At 34.0% G+C, this 16,826-nt stretch overlaps 1 protein-coding gene and 1 pseudogene across 1 annotated transcript; one reads left to right on the top strand and one right to left on the bottom strand.

The window, feature by feature from the left end:
• Positions 1–40: 40 nt before the first annotated feature.
• LOC143604664 (farnesylcysteine lyase-like) lies at positions 41–2,922 on the bottom strand. Its single transcript, XM_077081071.1, has 5 exons — positions 2,410–2,922; positions 1,346–1,519; positions 840–1,199; positions 583–758; positions 41–466 (listed from the first exon to the last, which is right to left on the bottom strand). The coding sequence occupies exons 1-5, from the start codon at positions 2,920–2,922 to the stop codon at positions 199–201; spliced, it is 1,491 nt and encodes a 496-aa protein (XP_076937186.1). The 3' UTR covers positions 41–198.
• A 7,387-nt stretch (positions 2,923–10,309) lies between these two features.
• LOC143604668 (DNA topoisomerase 3-alpha-like) lies at positions 10,310–16,537 on the top strand (annotated as a pseudogene).
• The last annotated feature ends 289 nt before the right edge of the window (positions 16,538–16,826 follow it).

Below are 16,826 nucleotides of genomic sequence, written 5' to 3'. Positions count from 1 at the left end.
ATGTATATATTTTACATCATAACCACATCCAAATAACAAGCCCAAATAGTGTCTTTTAACTACCCAAAACATCATTATTTTACATCATAACCACATCCAAAGATCTATTAATACCAACATAGCCTGGACTCTTTAGTACATTTATGTATGTGGAACATCAAAATTACATTAATGTTACAAAATCATGTATTTATATCATCACAACTCTGGATGCTGAAGGTTTGAATCAGAGGTAGAACTCTTCAACCTATACGAACCCAATGGCTGCTCACTGGCTAACCTTGACAGGATCAACCGAGCTATGTTCTCAGCTGCAACAGCACTAGTTTCCATGGTGCTGGCTGCATTCTCAAACGCGTTTACATAATACAAATGCATGTCATCCAATATAAACGGAGCAAACTCCTCAGGAGCATGATAATGAGGGTATGCACCCCAGTTGATTCTCATTGTCTCGTTCCTTATACTGCCAATAATGTATCAAGTAAATCGCAGTATTAACATATATCAATGATTCAAGTCCATGGTCATATGTACAATAAATAAATAAATTAATTAATTAAAAATGTGATCTAGGGTTACCTAAATATTTGATCCAACAATGCATCGGTCAAACTTTGACGGGAGAATAACTTGTAAGTAAAGTCATTCGCGCTGTGTTCTTTTAGCACAGAAATGCATGTAAATGGAAGCTTGTCGCTCTCTATGGTCCCAACCAATTCTGGAATGTCTGATACTGAATTTAATCCAAAGTATGCCTATGCAAAAGAATAAACATTATTATGTATGCAAGTTTGTAAATTGATTATAATAAATCTGAAAAATAATAAAGAACTCACTGGATTTAAGCAACCTCTAACAAAGGTAGCATGTGTATGTTGTAATTTTCTTTCTGGGATATAAACTTGAGGGGTGAACTGAGTGGTCAGTTCATCTAAAGGGGTGGCAACAACCGTGATTTGGCACGTGTAGCTGTTTCCATTGGTGGAGTTGAGCTCGTAAAAGCCACCAACATTTGTGACTGATGATATTTCTTCTTGAAGATGCAGAGTAACATCCGATTGGTTGATTAATCCAGCAGCCATCTGCCAGTTTCCTCCTTCAACTGACCATAAATCTCCTCCTGATCCAGCCAAAGAAACAGCACCGGCAAGTCCACTGATTTTTACACTTTGACAGTAGTTGATTCTTGTTATAACCTGCAAAATGCTTATATTTCTACTTCAAGATGATTATAATCATCACCAAAACAATATCACATAGCATCGTAAGTTTCTCAGACTAGATCAAACCACACAACATATATTCATAAAAAAAGTTGGTTTTATGAAAACATATAACTTACAGTAATAAGCTCTTGTATGAGCAGAGGAGAGAATTTAAGACCTAATAATTCTTCTTCCAATGTCTGTGTTGTCAAGTTGTACAAGTCTGCCCATTTGAGCATATCCTCCACATTGCTAAAAACTGGTCTAGACTCCTTGCTTTCATAATACCTTAAGAAATTATCAACTGTAACCTGTCATATAACCATGGAAACTGAAACTGATAAGCTAACATTTGATATAGGTCTTCTCGTTTACGTCTGTTTATGTTCATTCATGTTTGTTTGCATATGTTTGTTCATGAGAAGTTTTTTATAATTAATTAATTTTAAAGACTATTCTTATCTTATCATATAGGTTTAAGCAAAAATTATTAACTATAAAACCAAAATTTATACGAGGATAACATATGCATATGAATGTTAAAGAACGTTAAAAAACAACACAAACGTGGTAACAGGACTGAACCGTTAACACACGCCATTCTCGGTTAGCCATATCAAATAAAGATTGTTTGTGCTAATTTGTGTTCGTGGACCGTTTACGAACAAGCTCATTTCCTTAATGAACAAACACGAACAAGAAATTTCGTTCGTTAGGTGTTCATGAACCGTCCGCTTGTCCGATAAAAACTTAATGCACAAACATGAACAATGCCTTGTCTGGTTCGGTTTGTTCACAACCTTACTGAACATCATTAGATTAAAATATAATTTCAAACTATCAACTGTAACCTATATCATATAGCCATGGAAACTGAAACTGATAAGCCACCTATCACTAAATATGTTAATCCATCAATATCACAACTGCATACAAGCTGAACTTCACTAGGGTAATATAATTTCAAATTACCAACTGCAGTTATTTTAATCCAACCCGTTCCGACCCGAACAAAAAAAAACCTTTTCTAATTGACCCATTTCGACCCAAACCCGTGACCCGAACCAACCCGACCCGATCCGTTTTGACCCGGATAAGTTCCAACCCGAACCCAACAAAAAAAACATTTTTTAATAGACCCGTTTTGACCCAAGACCCGCACCAACCCAACCCGACCCGTTTGCCACAACTAAAAAACTACCTCAACAAAATTGTTCATCTTGAGAAGCGAAACCCCATATCGAAACAGCATCCGAATCGAATTCATAAGCGACACAAAGTACTGCACCACCTGACTCTTGGAACCCGAATCAATCGTCTTGAACAAAAAATTTTCACCATCCCAAATCCCAAGCGAAATCGAGCTTTCAGAAGCTGAAGGCCCGTTGACTTTGAGATTCAACATATGGGTAAAGTTCAAAGCATGGTAATTTTTCGGGTGGAGAATAGAAGCACCGGCTTCGAAAGTATCTCCGGCGATGGTGACGGTGGCCATACGGCCGCCGACGACGGAGTGACGTTCGAAGATTCGGATACGGGAGACAGTGGTGGTTGGAGAGTATTGGCGGAGGAAGTGGGCGACGGAGGAGCCGCCGATGCCGGATCCGATGATGCAGACATCAGTCATAGGTTGTTGTTGCTGATCGGAGAGGGTTGTGAAGGTGAGAAGAGAGAGTATTAATATTAATATTATTATGAGAGTGGATGTGAACATGTTGGTAATCATCACCGGCGGTGATTCAAGATCCGGCGAGTGTACGGGTTTTGATTACTGGAATAGTCGGAACTGGAATACGTGTTTTTTTTATCTTTTTTAATATATTGTGGTCATAAAATATTTATATTATGTTATAATATTAGCCCTAACTATAACAAGATTATTAGGGTAATGTGAGAATTTGAAGATAATAAAGAGATCATCACTATTTGTAGCAATATGCATAAGAGAAGATGGAATTTGTTATTCAGTAACTTTTGTTGATGGTCTTCATTATTGTTACATGCGTTAATATTTATAGTACAAACTTTACTATTTCAAACTACTATTGAGGTGACTATTTGGGGAACAAACGTATATGATTGCTTTGAAGAAATGGTCATCCAAAAACATTGATAAAATCATACGTTGAAAAAGTGGTCATCCAAAAAGTGAAAGCGTCGGTGCTTTATAACACTCCCCCTTGGATGACACTTTTTCAAAACTTCGGGGTCTTAAAGTACCGCCTCATTAAAAACCTTGCTAAAGAAAAACCCAATGGGAAAAAGCTTTAGCTAAGGGAAAAAAAGTGCAGTATAAAGCTCCCCCTCAAATTGCAGGTCGTTACATTGTTCGTACATGGCGCATGCCAATATCATGAACATGTTTCCTGAATGTTGCTGTGGGAAGTGCTTTTGTGAAAAGATCAGCTGAGTTGTTGCTGGACTGGACATATCTCATTTCAACCTGATTGTCTTTAATAAGGTCTCGAGTATACTCAAAGTATCTTGGTGGTATGTGCTTTGTTCTGTCACTTTTGATATATCCTTCCTTCATTTGCGAGACACAAGCTGCATTATCTTCATAGATAGGAGTTGGAATTCGATCTTTCTCTAGTCCACAAGAAATCAATATGTGTCGTGACATAGATCTTAACCATACACATTCTCTTGAAGCTTCATGCAATGCAATGACTTCAGCATGATTTGAAGATGTTGCAATGAGTGTTTGTTTCTGAGAACGTCATGAAATCGCAGTTCCTCCATTCTTAAATACATATCCAGTTTGAGATTTTGCTTTATGGGGATCAGATAAATAACCTGCATCTGCATAACCAACTAACCCTTCTTTGAATCGTTAGGATAAAATAAACCTAAATCAACAGTTCCTTTTAAATACCGAAAAATATGTTTAATGCCATTCCAATGTCTTTTAGTAGGGGATGAACTGAATCTTGTCAATAAATTAACTGCAAAAGAAATGTCAGGTCTTGTACAGTTAGTAAGATACATAAGTGCTCCAATTGCACTGAGGTATGGTACTTCGGGACCAAGAATCTCTTCATTATCTTCGCAAGGACGAAATGGATCATTGTCAACATTAAGTGATCTAACAACCATCGGTGTGCTTAAAGGATTTGCTTTGTCCATATTGAAACGTTTTAAGAGTTTCTCAGTATAAGTTTACTGATGCACAAGTATTCCATTATGCATATGCTCAATTTGTAAACCAAGACAATATTTGGTTTTTCCAAGATCTTTCATTTCGAATTCTTTCTTTAAAATAGCAATTGCTTCATTAATTTCTTTTTGTGTCCCAATTAAATTTAGATCGTCAACATACACAGCTATGATCACATATCCTGATGTTGTCTTCTTGATGAAGACACATGGACAAATAAGATTATTTGTGTATCCTTTGCTTATCAAATAATCACTCAAACGATTGTACCACATCCTTCCAGATTGTTTCAGTCCATACAAGGATCTTTGTAATTTGATGGAATACATTTCCTTAGGCTTTGAGCTTATTGCATCGGGGAGTTTAAATCCTTCGGGAATTTTCATATAGATGTCACTATCTAGTGATCCATACAAGTAAGCTGTGACAACATCCATAAGGCGCATCTCTAAATTTTTAGAGACTGCTAAGCTGATTAAATATCTAAACGTAATAGCATCCATGACAGGAGAATACGTTTCTTCATAGTCAATTCCTGGCCTTTGAGAAAAACCTCGAGCTACAAGTCTTGCTTTATATCTTGTAACTTCATTTTTCTCATTTCGTTTTCTCACAAAAACCCATTTATATCCTACAGGTTTCATTGACTTTGGTGTAATGACAATAGGTCCAAAAACTTTTCGATTGTTTAGTGAGTTTAATTCAGCTTGCATAGCATCTTTCCATTTGTTCCAATCTTGTCGATTTTTACAATCATCTACAGATTTTGGTTCAGGGTCATCATTTTCTTCCATGATATCGCTTGCCACAGAATAAGAAAATATATCATCAATATTTTCCATTTCATCTCGATCCCACATTATATGTGATTTACCATAGTTTATTGACACTTCTTTATTGGAATCATTTATTTCTTCCTGAGAAAATGTTATATCATTTATTCTTTCCTGAGGGAAGGTTTTGTCAATCATTCCTTCCTTAGGATCAGTATCCTTCTCATAACCCTTTCTTTTTCGAGGATTTTTATCCTTTGAACCGATTGGCCTTCCACGTTTTAAACGTTTTTGAGATTCATGAGGTGCATTATTATGGTTTTGCTTGCTTGGAATCTCAACTCGAGCTGGAGCATTAGCAGCTGGTATATGAGATTTAGTGACCCTGTTTATATCAGTAAATGCATCAGGTAACTGATTTGCAATTTCTTGTAGATGTATTATTTTTTGAACCTCTGTCTCACTTTGTTTTGATCTTGGGTCTAGGTGTAACAATGATGGCACACACCATGATATATCTCTTTCTTGCTTTTTCATTTCTCCCCCTAATGTCGGGAACATTGTCTCGTTAAAATGACAATCAGCAAAACGTGCTGTAAATACATCACCTGTTAAAGGTTCAAGGTATCTTATGATGGAAGATGTTTCACATCCAACATATATTCCCAACCTTCTTTGGGGACCCATTTTTGTGCGTTGCGGTGGTGCAATAGGAACATACACAGCACAACCAAAAATTCTAAGATGAGAGATATTTGGCTCATTTCCAGAAACAAGTTGTGTGGGAGAGAATTTATGATTTGCACTTGGTCTCACGCGGATTAATGAACCAGCATGCATAATTGCATGGCCCCAAATAGAAACAGGGAGTTTTGTCCTCATTATTAATGGTCTAGCTATTAGCTGTAGGCGTTTGATCAACGACTCGGCTAAGCCATTTTGTGTGTGTACATGAGCAACAGGGTGTTCTACAACAATCCCCACAGACATGCAATAATCATCAAAAGCATGTGATGTAAATTCTCCCGCATTATCAAGCCTTACTATTTTAATGGTATAATCCGGAAAATGTGCACGTAATTTGATAATTTGAGCAAGAAATTTTGCAAAAGCAACATTACGAGTCGATAATAAAGAGATATTAGACCATCTGCTGGATGCGTCTATTAAGACCATGAAGTATCTAAATGGTCCACATGGTAGATGAATTGGTCCACATATGTCACCTTGAATTCTTTCAAGAAACATTGGTGTTTCTTTATCGACTTTTAATGGCGAAGGCCTTGTAATTAATTTTCCAAGAGAACAAGATGTACATTGAGGCATTTTATCTATTTTATGGATCTTTTGACCTTTCAGTGGATGCCCATGTGTATTTTCAATGATCCTTTTCATCATTGTGGATCCTGGATGGCCTAATCTGTCATGCCATAAGTTTATGATACCAGAATCGCAACAATTTTCTTTGACTGCCATATGTGCTTGAGGCACATTTATATATGTATAATGCAAACCAGAATGGAGCATTGGCAATTTTCCAATATTTGATCTTTGCTTATGATATGCAAATATTTTTCATTACTAACAGTCCTTGACTGAGTATCATATCCATTATGATATATGTTTCTGAAACTCAACAAATTTCTTGTTGATTTTGGGGAAAATAAAGCATTTTCTATTTTGAGCTTTGTACCATTTGGTAATGCTAAATTAGCTTTTCCCACTCTCTCTATCAAGTTTGTAGGACCTGATATTGTATTGATGATCCCTTTTGTTGGTTTCAGTTTATAAAAATATTTTTTAGATCTAAGTATAGTATGCGTGGCTCCACTATCCGCTATACATATATCTTCTTCATTTGTTTGATCTTGTGCTCCGGTGATTTTCATTTTAAATCTTGAAAAATATTAAGAAAGAAAAAATAAGTGTATAACGAAGACATATGATATTTTAATAAGAACTTTATTTAATTGAAACACAAGTAGTACATGAAAGAGGAACTACATAATTAAAGATAATGAGAACACACTTAATAACTGCATCTAATTATAGTAGTTAAGCAACTTTGTTTCAAAGTTCTACCCCAAAGTCTTCAACGCTCAGCTCATCATTGATATTATTAAAGTTATCAACATGGTTCACTTCTTTCTCTTTTCCTTTTAGAGAGGCTTGGTACAGTTCACACAGATGTGGAGCTGTGCGACAAGCCTTTGCCCAGTGGTTTATACTCCACATATAAAACATGAAGTGCCATTGTTTTTGGACCTACCAGCTTCATTCCATTTATTTTGGTGGTTGGAAATGGTATTGTGTGGGACATGATAATTATTGGCTCTCTGGTTACGACCACGACTACGGCCACGACCACGATCGTAAGAGTTATTGTTCCATTTGAATGGATGCTTACGATCATTAAAATGCCTTTTGTCAAAATGACCACGTCCACGTCCACGTCCACGGCCTCGTCCTCGACTTTGTTCCCATTTATGATCATAATTTTTATGAGAACTTTTGTGAGCAACATGTGCTTCTAGTATGGCTAATGAACCCGTGGGACGAGATTGATGATTTTTCATCAATAATTCATTATTTTTCTCTGCTACAAGGAGTAATGCATTTAGATCGGAGTATCTCTTAAAATTCTGCAAACGATAATGTGTTTGCAAGTTTATATTTGATACATGAAACGTGGAGAAAGTTTTATCTAACTTTTCTTCATCTGTTACGGGATACCCACAAAATTCTAGCTTTGAACAAATTCAGTATAAAGCAGAGGTGTAATCATTTACCCTCTTAAAATCTTGGAACCTAAGACTGTTCCATTCATCTCTAGAAGTAGGAAGTAAAACTTCCTTTAGATGACCGAATCTGCTTTTCAAATCTTCCCATATCATATATGGGTTATCATAATTAAAATACTCATGCTGTAGTAATTCATCAATATGTTTATGGATGAAAACATCAGCTCTTGCTTTATCCTGGTCAGAGCAATCATTGTATTATTGGATTGCGTCTAACACATCCATAGATTTTAAATGTCTTTTGACATTTGCTGTCCAAGACATATAATTTTCTCCAGAAATGTTGAGTGCAGGGAATTCGAGTTTTGCTATATTTGACATTTTGTTGCTAAACATAATAGAGCAAATAATAAGATAAATATTAGAATCCATATATATCAATCAACAATGAGATACAATACATTGGTAGAGCTATAAACATATAAAAGAAAAAGAAAATGACGAAATCTTCAGATGGGAGATTAAAAATTAGAATGAGAAGTAGTATAAGCATTATAGTGACCAACATCAAAACCGAGTGAATCATTTTGAGAATTTTATCTTGGATAAATTTAATAAGAAGAATGTTTGTTGTAAATGAAATGGGGTTAATGATTGGTTATTTATAGTGAAAATTTATAACCCTTTTATAACGGTTATATTACCGTTTATAACGGTAACATTACCGTTTGTGTGTGTGTATATATATAATATATAATATTAATTATTTAAAGTAAGATAATAAATAAGATATTAAATACAGTTTATTTTATAAAATATATATAATTAGTATGCACAATAATAAGAATAGAATTGTTAGTGTAAATAAATCTAACTTCTAAATGAGATATTAGTATGCATATATAAATAAAAGTTAGAATAGTTATCAAATTTTAATAACAATGTTTATACACATTATTGCTATTACTCAGTATATTAGTTAGTATATGTATATGCATAGATATATATCTAATGTACATAATTAAAGAAGTGTTTATGATGCTTATGTAGATACCTTTGCGTCTATTACCTTTCTTGGTTAGGATATAAGCGGCTCGTGCTGATAACGTGTTATAATATTAGCCCTAACTATAACAAGATTATTAGGGTAATGTGAGAATTTGAAGATAATAAAGAGATCACCACTATCTGTAGCAATATGCAATAAGAGAAGATGGAATATGTTATTCAGTAACTTTTGTTGATGGTCTTCATTATTGTTACATGCGTTAATATTTATAGTACAAACTTTACTATTTCAAACTACTATTGAGGTGACTATTTGGGGAACAAACGTATATGATTGCTTTGAAGAAATGGTCATCCAAAAACATGGATAAAATCGTACGTTGAAAAAGTGGTCATCCAAAAAGTGAAAGCGTCGGTGCTTTATAACATATTATAATTACATTGATCATTGACTTTTATTTGTTTACACTAGTGATAACAACTTCGATACACGCTATTAAAATGAATGGAACCCTTGTCTACGATGGAGGGAATGAAGTTCACTGTTCATATTTCATTTTTTACAAACTTACGAGCGGTGTATTTCTTAAAAAAATGCAAAGATGACGTTAAATGCATGCTAGTGTGAGCTTTAAAAACATACAAATATAAAAGATAATCAATAAGCGGACCATTGTTTTGACTGATAATTTTTAACTTAGATAAAGGAGTGTGTAGGTTATTGGAAAGTTAGATGAGAATGAAAAATGATAGTAAGTTGAGAAAGATGTTGGATTAATATATGAAAGTGAAGAATGGTAAGATAGTGTTATGAGGTTGCATTCTTCAAAAGTTTTATCACTCGTGACTTATTCTATACATGACAAAGAATGAAAATATATTGTTTAACACATATGTAATAATATCATCTTACACCCTATGCATACATGTCAAGTCATATTTTTCTAACTTTTCACTGTGATTCATTTCCAACTTACATACCAACAACATTTCAAATCATTTTCATTATACTTCGCAAATCCGTGAGTTTGCCAAAACTAAAAATACGAAGTTCAATATTTCCATCTCAGATGGAGGCTTTCATATTAACCTACAATTAATGGGACGGAAGGGAGTGACCTTGGATCCAGCCATCTTAGATGACGGATCTAGTCATCACAAATGTCTACATTTTGCTTACTTGGAATACCACTTGAAAGGATAATTTCAGTTTCTCAATCTCAAGCAACAGAACACTTAAAAACCATTTACTCCTTTGTCCTATTAGTTATGTATTAGGAAAAGTAAAAATTAAATTTCAATCAAAGTAAAAAATATATTACCCCTTTGTGAATATACCTGGTTATTTGAACATAAAGGCGGGAAAATAAAATGGTACTGGTTTAAAACAATAAACCCCCAAAACCCACAAGGGTTTGCATTTGCAGTCACTCGGACATCAATTATCCGGCCACGAAATGGTGATTAGGGTTCTGAATGTAGCTGAGAAGCCATCGGTTGCGAAGACGGTATCCGGAATATTATCGAGGAACCAGGGTTTAAGAATGCGAGAGGGCAGGTCACGCTACAACAAAATATTCGAGTTCAATTACATCATTCAGGGCCAGCCTTGCCAAATGATGTTTACTTCCGTCACCGGACACCTTATGGAGATCGAGTTCGTTGATCGGTATAGGAAATGGCATTCTTGCGATCCCGTTGATCTGTTCGAAGCTCCGATTCGCAAACACGTTCCCGAGGTTTGTTTAATCATGTTATTTTGTTCATAATAACAGTTTAATGAATTAGGGTTTTTGTTTTTGTGTTTATGGTGGTTTGACTTTGGGGTCAAATGGTTATTCTGTAACTTTTGGAATTTAAGTTTATGTAGAAAATCGGTAAATAATTAAAATTTAGATGAAGGATTATACTTATTTACTTGTCAGTATTGAATTAGGATGCATGGCTTGGCAATTAAAATCGAAATGCAGCTTTTTTTTTAAGTTTGAAAACTTTAGACTTGTATTGAATAAAATGACATTTTTAATTTATGGTTCTGCTAATAGCCTAATATGCTATCAACAAACAATAGTTTTGTTTTTCTACACCTTTTTCTGCAATATGAGGTTAGAATGTAATCTTACTGTCATGCTAAGTTTAACTTAAGAATATTAACAACAGTATGACTATAAGTATTATACTAAGATGGTGTTGCACCAAATGAGGTGGAACTGAACTAATTATGCATCCTTAAGTCAATGTTTTTTTTCTACCTGCTATGTTCGGTGTTTTTTTTTTAGTTTTTATATTTGTGTTAATGTCTTTGAAATGATATATATCTTCCTGTGAAATCTGTGTTAGAACATCAGTTATGCACCAGGATACTTGGCTTGGCATTTAAAATCACAACGTGGCTTTGCTTTGTTTAAATAAACATGACTTGTATTGAATAAAATGGCATTTGTTAATTTAGAATTGTGCTATCAACAAACTATATTTTTGTTCACTTTTCTATGCAATATGAGGTTAGGATGTAATCCTGCTGTCACACTAAGGTTAACTTAACAATTATAACATTGGTGTGGCACCAAATTAAGTTGAACTGAAATAATTATTCATTTTTATGCTTGTTCTGTCCATTGTTCTTTTGTTTTTTATTCAGTTTTTATGGTTTTATTCGGATGGAAGCTGTGCTATAAACTGCTTAATAAATTAGGTTTTTTGTTTTTGTTTTTTCTTTAATGTATTTTAAGTTCATGAAGAAAACCGGTAGAATAACTGGAAAGGCTCGGATAAAATTGGTTTTAAAACATCAGTTTTGCACTAGGATACTTTGATTGACACTAAATATTAAAATGTGGCTTTGTTTGTTTAACAATATGATTTAGTGACTCACTGACTTGTACTGAATAAAATAACATTTTTAATTTAGTGTTCTTCTATCAACAAACAATAGTTTTGTTAACACTTTTCTATGCAGTATGAGGTTAGGATGTAATCTTACTGTCATGTTAAGTTTAACTTAAAGAATTCTAAGTTTCTAACAATGGTGTCAATGTTCATTTTATACTTGTTATGTTCAGTGTTTTTCTTTTTCCTTTTTGTTTTTGTATTCAGTTTTAATGTTTTTGAAATACTTCATATTCCTGTGAATTTGATAATCAAGGACAAGTTGGACATTAGAAGGACATTACAAGAAGAAGCCAGAAAATGCCAGTGGCTTGTCTTGTGGCTTGATTGCGATAGAGAAGGGGAAAACATTGCGTATGAAGTTGTAGAAGTTTGCTCAGGTGCCAATTCTCACCTCAATATTTGGAGGGCTCGGTTTTCTTCTTTAATTGATAGGTATGGACTATTGTGGTCATATTTTGATCCTTACACAATTATTTAATTCGTTTTACAAATTTTAATTTTTATTGGCAGGGAAATCCATCAAGCTGCCCAACAACTTGCACGGCCTAATCAGTTATTTTCTGACGCTGTGGATGTTAGGCAAGTGAGTACTCCCATGACGTTCTAATTGGCTAATCAATGTTTTTTTTTTGTTTTTACATATGTTTGCATGATAATTATGGACTTTAAGACACATTATATTTAGATATTGTCTGCCTATTTTATTTCTCTTGAAAACCTTACTTTCTGTTTTCTATAATAGTAGTTACTACTTACTAAATGTGGCAACATGAGCGGGTTGGGTTAAAGCTTGTAACTTGAGTATGGGTTGAAAGTTGAAACAGGTCGAGTTGGGACGGGTTCATGCAAAACAGTTTTGCTCCAACTTTAGAAAAGTAATTAGTGTCGAACAATAGGAAAATTGTAGTTTTTTTTTGGTAATAATCTAGTTTCTTGAACATGTTCTGTTTCTTTTGAAGCCATTTTATTTTAATTTACCTTTTTGACTTGTAAGAGGCATTACCTGATTCAACCCGTTCATAAGTACATAGACTGAAATCGAGATATATACTAATTAATTACGTTACTGGACTAATTTGGAGCCATATGCAGGAAATTGACCTCCGAATTGGGGCTTCCTTCACGAGATTTCAAACAATGTTACTGAAAGGCGCGTTTGTTTTTAATTTTTCTACAGACGGTAGAAACCTTGTTTTAAGTTATGGTCCTTGTCAGGTATACGGGCATTTTAAGAAGGAATTCAATGTATTACAAAAGTGAAATTCAAATAACAATATCTATAATTCTGTGAGATTATTGTGCGTTGCAGTTTCCTACACTTGGATTTGTTGTCGAACGATACTGGGAAATACAAGCACACGAACCTGAAGAGTTCTGGAAGATTCAGTGTTCTCATACAACTGATGAAGGCACTGCTAACTTTAATTGGATGTAAAGTTTTTACTACTTGTCGTCTTTTCATGTTGTTGTTGTTATTATTATTATTATTATTTATTTTGGATATGTGTGTTGGTGATTTAATTCATTTTGTTTTCTACAGGCGGTGGACATTTGTTTGATTATACCTGTGCAGTTTTACTTTATGAGATGTGTTTTAAAGAGCCCATTGCAACTGTAAGTTGTAAAATATGCATGTCCTCTGAATATATGAGTTTCTAAGTTTCTAAAGCTAAAATCAAGTTTTATATATTTGTTTGAATTCAGGTCACAAAAGTTAGACAACAGGAGAAGCTAAAATATCCTCCACATCCTTTAAATACTATTGAGCTTGAGAAACGAGCATCACGCTATTTTAGGATGAGTTCTGAACAAACTATGAAGGTTAGTTTCTTCTTTATACGAGGTAGTTTTCAAGTATACTAAATATTTCGTTTGAATTATAAGACTTAAATGGTACTTCAATTTTTTCTGTTAAAATAAATCCCTTTTCATGTTGTTTACTGCATAATTTCTTTTTGTAGGTTGCAGAAGACTTGTATCAATCTGGTTTTATCAGTTATCCTCGTACGGAAACTGATTCCTTTTCAACAAGGACTGACTTAAATGTGGGTATTCATCTTTTAAGTTTTTCTTTTACAATTTGCAGTCTTACTTATCTAATATTGATAATTTATGTCATAAGCAACTTGAAGGATATGAATACCACATGATTATACTTTATAATAGTAAACATAGTAACCAAAACAACAGTGTTGTTTATTAAATCAAAGTCATGTTCTTGGTGTCATCAAGAAGATATTAACTCTAGATACACCCTCTTGCATGTTGTTACCTTTGACAAACTTATTATTTTCACAAACTTTGAGTTATCATTTTCTTTGTGTAAAGATATTGTTATCGTTCCAGTATTTCACATAAGTTTTCTTGTTTACCACATTCTAGTTGACAGGGTGCCATTTATTTCATACTCTTTTAATGATCCAGAGACTTTTTTTATATTCAATTTGATTATAATTATGGATAGCGTTTTGGTGTTTTTGTTAATCTATAATGGCTTTCTAATTTAGCAAATCCACAAAGGTATCTAATCTTTGTTTTTGGCTGTGATTGTGTTTTGGATGGTTTTAGATACTTGTACAAGAACAACAGGGGCATCCTGTGTGGGGCGCACATGCTCAACGACTCTTGGATCCTTCATCGGGACTCTGGAGGAATCCAAGTAGCGGTGGGCATGATGACAAGGCACATCCTCCCATTCACCCTACAAAATTTTCACCTGGAGAATCTGGATGGAGTGAGGATCATAAAGTAAGTTTTTAGTATAATATTGCAATACTTTATCAGAGGCGAACATGTTTGATAATAACAATAATAACTTAACATATATTTTCTACAGAAATTGTATGAGCTAGTTGTTCGCCATTATTTAGCATGTGTTTCTCAACCTGCTGTTGGAGCTGAAACTACAGTAGAAGTTGACATTGCGGGTGAAATGTTTTCAGCATTAGGCAGAACAATAGTTGCTGTGAGTTTTGTTATGCTCATGTGAAATTTCTTAAGTTTTGCTTTTTTATTTTTATTGTAATATAATAAAATTCTTAATGGTGAAATGCTGACATGTTGTACAGAAAAATTATTTGGAAGTCTACCGATTCGAAACATGGGGTGGGTCTCTAATCCCAAACTACACGTTTGGACAGCAGGTTTGTGTAGGACCAAATGATATCATAACATTTTCATTTGCATGTTTATGGTTATCATAATTGTTTAATATCCGATTTCATTATTTAGACATTCATTTTTCATTGGTTCCATCAATTTGTGTGATAAAGTGTTTTTCCTATAACTGTTCTTCTCAAAATGCATTAGAACAAGTGTGAATATTGTTAAATGGATTGGTGTAGGAAAGTTACATCTATCATTAAATTAGTATTTGAATGAAAGACATTGATAGCTAACCGTGCTTGACAATCATGCAGTTCACTCCAACATCATTAACTCTTGAATCAGGGATTAAAAGGCCACCGCCCCTCTTAAGTGAGTCTGATCTTTTAGATTGTATGGACAAGGTGAGTACCAACAATTTTTGTTTATTTCTTCACTGTTTTTATCATCATATAATAAAGATTATTGTCACAGACTTAACAGAAACTCTATTTATTTTATTTTTTTAGGCAGGCATTGGGACAGATGCTACAATGCATGATCATATCAAGAAACTGACTGATAGGTTTTATGCTATAAAAGAGGGGTCACATTTCAAGCCAACAAATCTTGTACATTCTTTTTTTTCTTATATAAGAAATGATATATATCTTATCTTTTATTTATTTTGACTATAAATTTGAGTTTGATTACAGGGCGAGGCATTAGTTATGGGATATGACGATATGGGGTAAGAAGATTTTTTTTATCATATTTTTTGGTTGATGTTGGTGACATGTATTATTCTTTAACTTTTGATCTTGTTTGATGATTTCAGATATGAACTTTGGAAGCCATATCTTCGTAGTATGATGGAGGAAGACATGAAGGCAGTTAGTGTTGGCAGCAAGAGAAAAGATGATGTGCTGGCAACATGCTTGCAGCAGATGAAGGCTTGCTTCTTAGATGTATGTTGACGTCTTGACATTTTTAACAAACTTGTTTTGAGTTAAAAGCTTCTTAAACAAATATATATACTTTGCAGGCGAGGGTAAATAAAGTCAAACTATTTCAAGCCTTGGAAATATTCTTTGACAGAACAAATAGAACGGGTGGAGATGATCAACAAAATCATGGACAGCCTGTGAGGAAATGTGATGTTTGCCACGACTCAGATTTGATTCTTAGAAAAAAACCGGTAATTTTTCTTTACAGTTTTTGTCACATGTACATTCATAATTGAACTTTAGTTGTGCTAGCTACAATATGATTTTCTTTTCTTACAGGATGGGAAGTTCATGATTGGCTGCTCAGCTTTTCCACAGGCAAGTGTTTGGCTCTTTTAATGCAGTTTTCTGTTTGAGGGACACATAAATGGTTTCATTTTGTCTTAATATCAACTTAACACACTGTTGCAGTGTAGAAACGCCATCTGGCTTCCTGGATCGATATCAGAAGCTGTTGTTACCAACAATGTTTGCAATACGTGCACTCCAGGTTGATGCATAGGGTTTATTTAGAATCTTAATGCTGTAATGTTTTGTTTCATCTGTGTAAATATATCAAGCACGTTATAATTTAATATTGTTTCACAATTCACAGGACCTGTTTTCAAGATTCAATTCACATTTCGCCGGCTGGAAATACCACCAGACTTCAATGTCCATCATTTAGGTGATCTATTTTGTATTTATCTTTAGCATGGAGATCTTTTGATTTATTGCTAAATGCTACCTAATTCCTTGCTACTTGGTATTTATTTTTAGCTAATTTTAATAATAAAATTAGAGTTAAGTTCTGTTTTCGTCTCATGATTTGACCAATTTAACTAGGTCAGTCCAAAATAGAAACATTCAACCCTTTGAGTCACTATGGTTTCTTTTTTAACACTTTTCGTCACTAAGGGGGTGTTTGGGATTCCTAATTTTACCTCCTTATAGCTTATAACTTATAGGTTATAAGT

Source organism: Bidens hawaiensis, unplaced genomic scaffold (genome assembly GCF_021521415.1).
Source record: "Bidens hawaiensis isolate Kalapana, Puna unplaced genomic scaffold, B.hawaiensis_p1.1 tig00066132_1, whole genome shotgun sequence".
Classification (NCBI taxonomy): Eukaryota; Viridiplantae; Streptophyta; class Magnoliopsida; order Asterales; family Asteraceae; genus Bidens; species Bidens hawaiensis.
This window is presented reverse-complemented; position numbering and strand designations above follow the sequence as displayed.

Excerpts from the sequence above, each read along its gene's own strand:
- LOC143604664 (XM_077081071.1), bottom strand. The coding sequence starts at position 2,922 with ATGTTCACATCCACTCTCATAATAATATTAATATTAATACTCTCTCTT. Across the intron at positions 1,520-2,409 it reads AGATGAACAATTTTGTTGAG|GTTACAGTTGATAATTTCTT; the intron begins GTAGTTTTTTAG and ends GTTATATGACAG. Across the intron at positions 1,200-1,345 it reads TCATACAAGAGCTTATTACT|GTTATAACAAGAATCAACTA; the intron begins GTAAGTTATATG and ends AGCATTTTGCAG.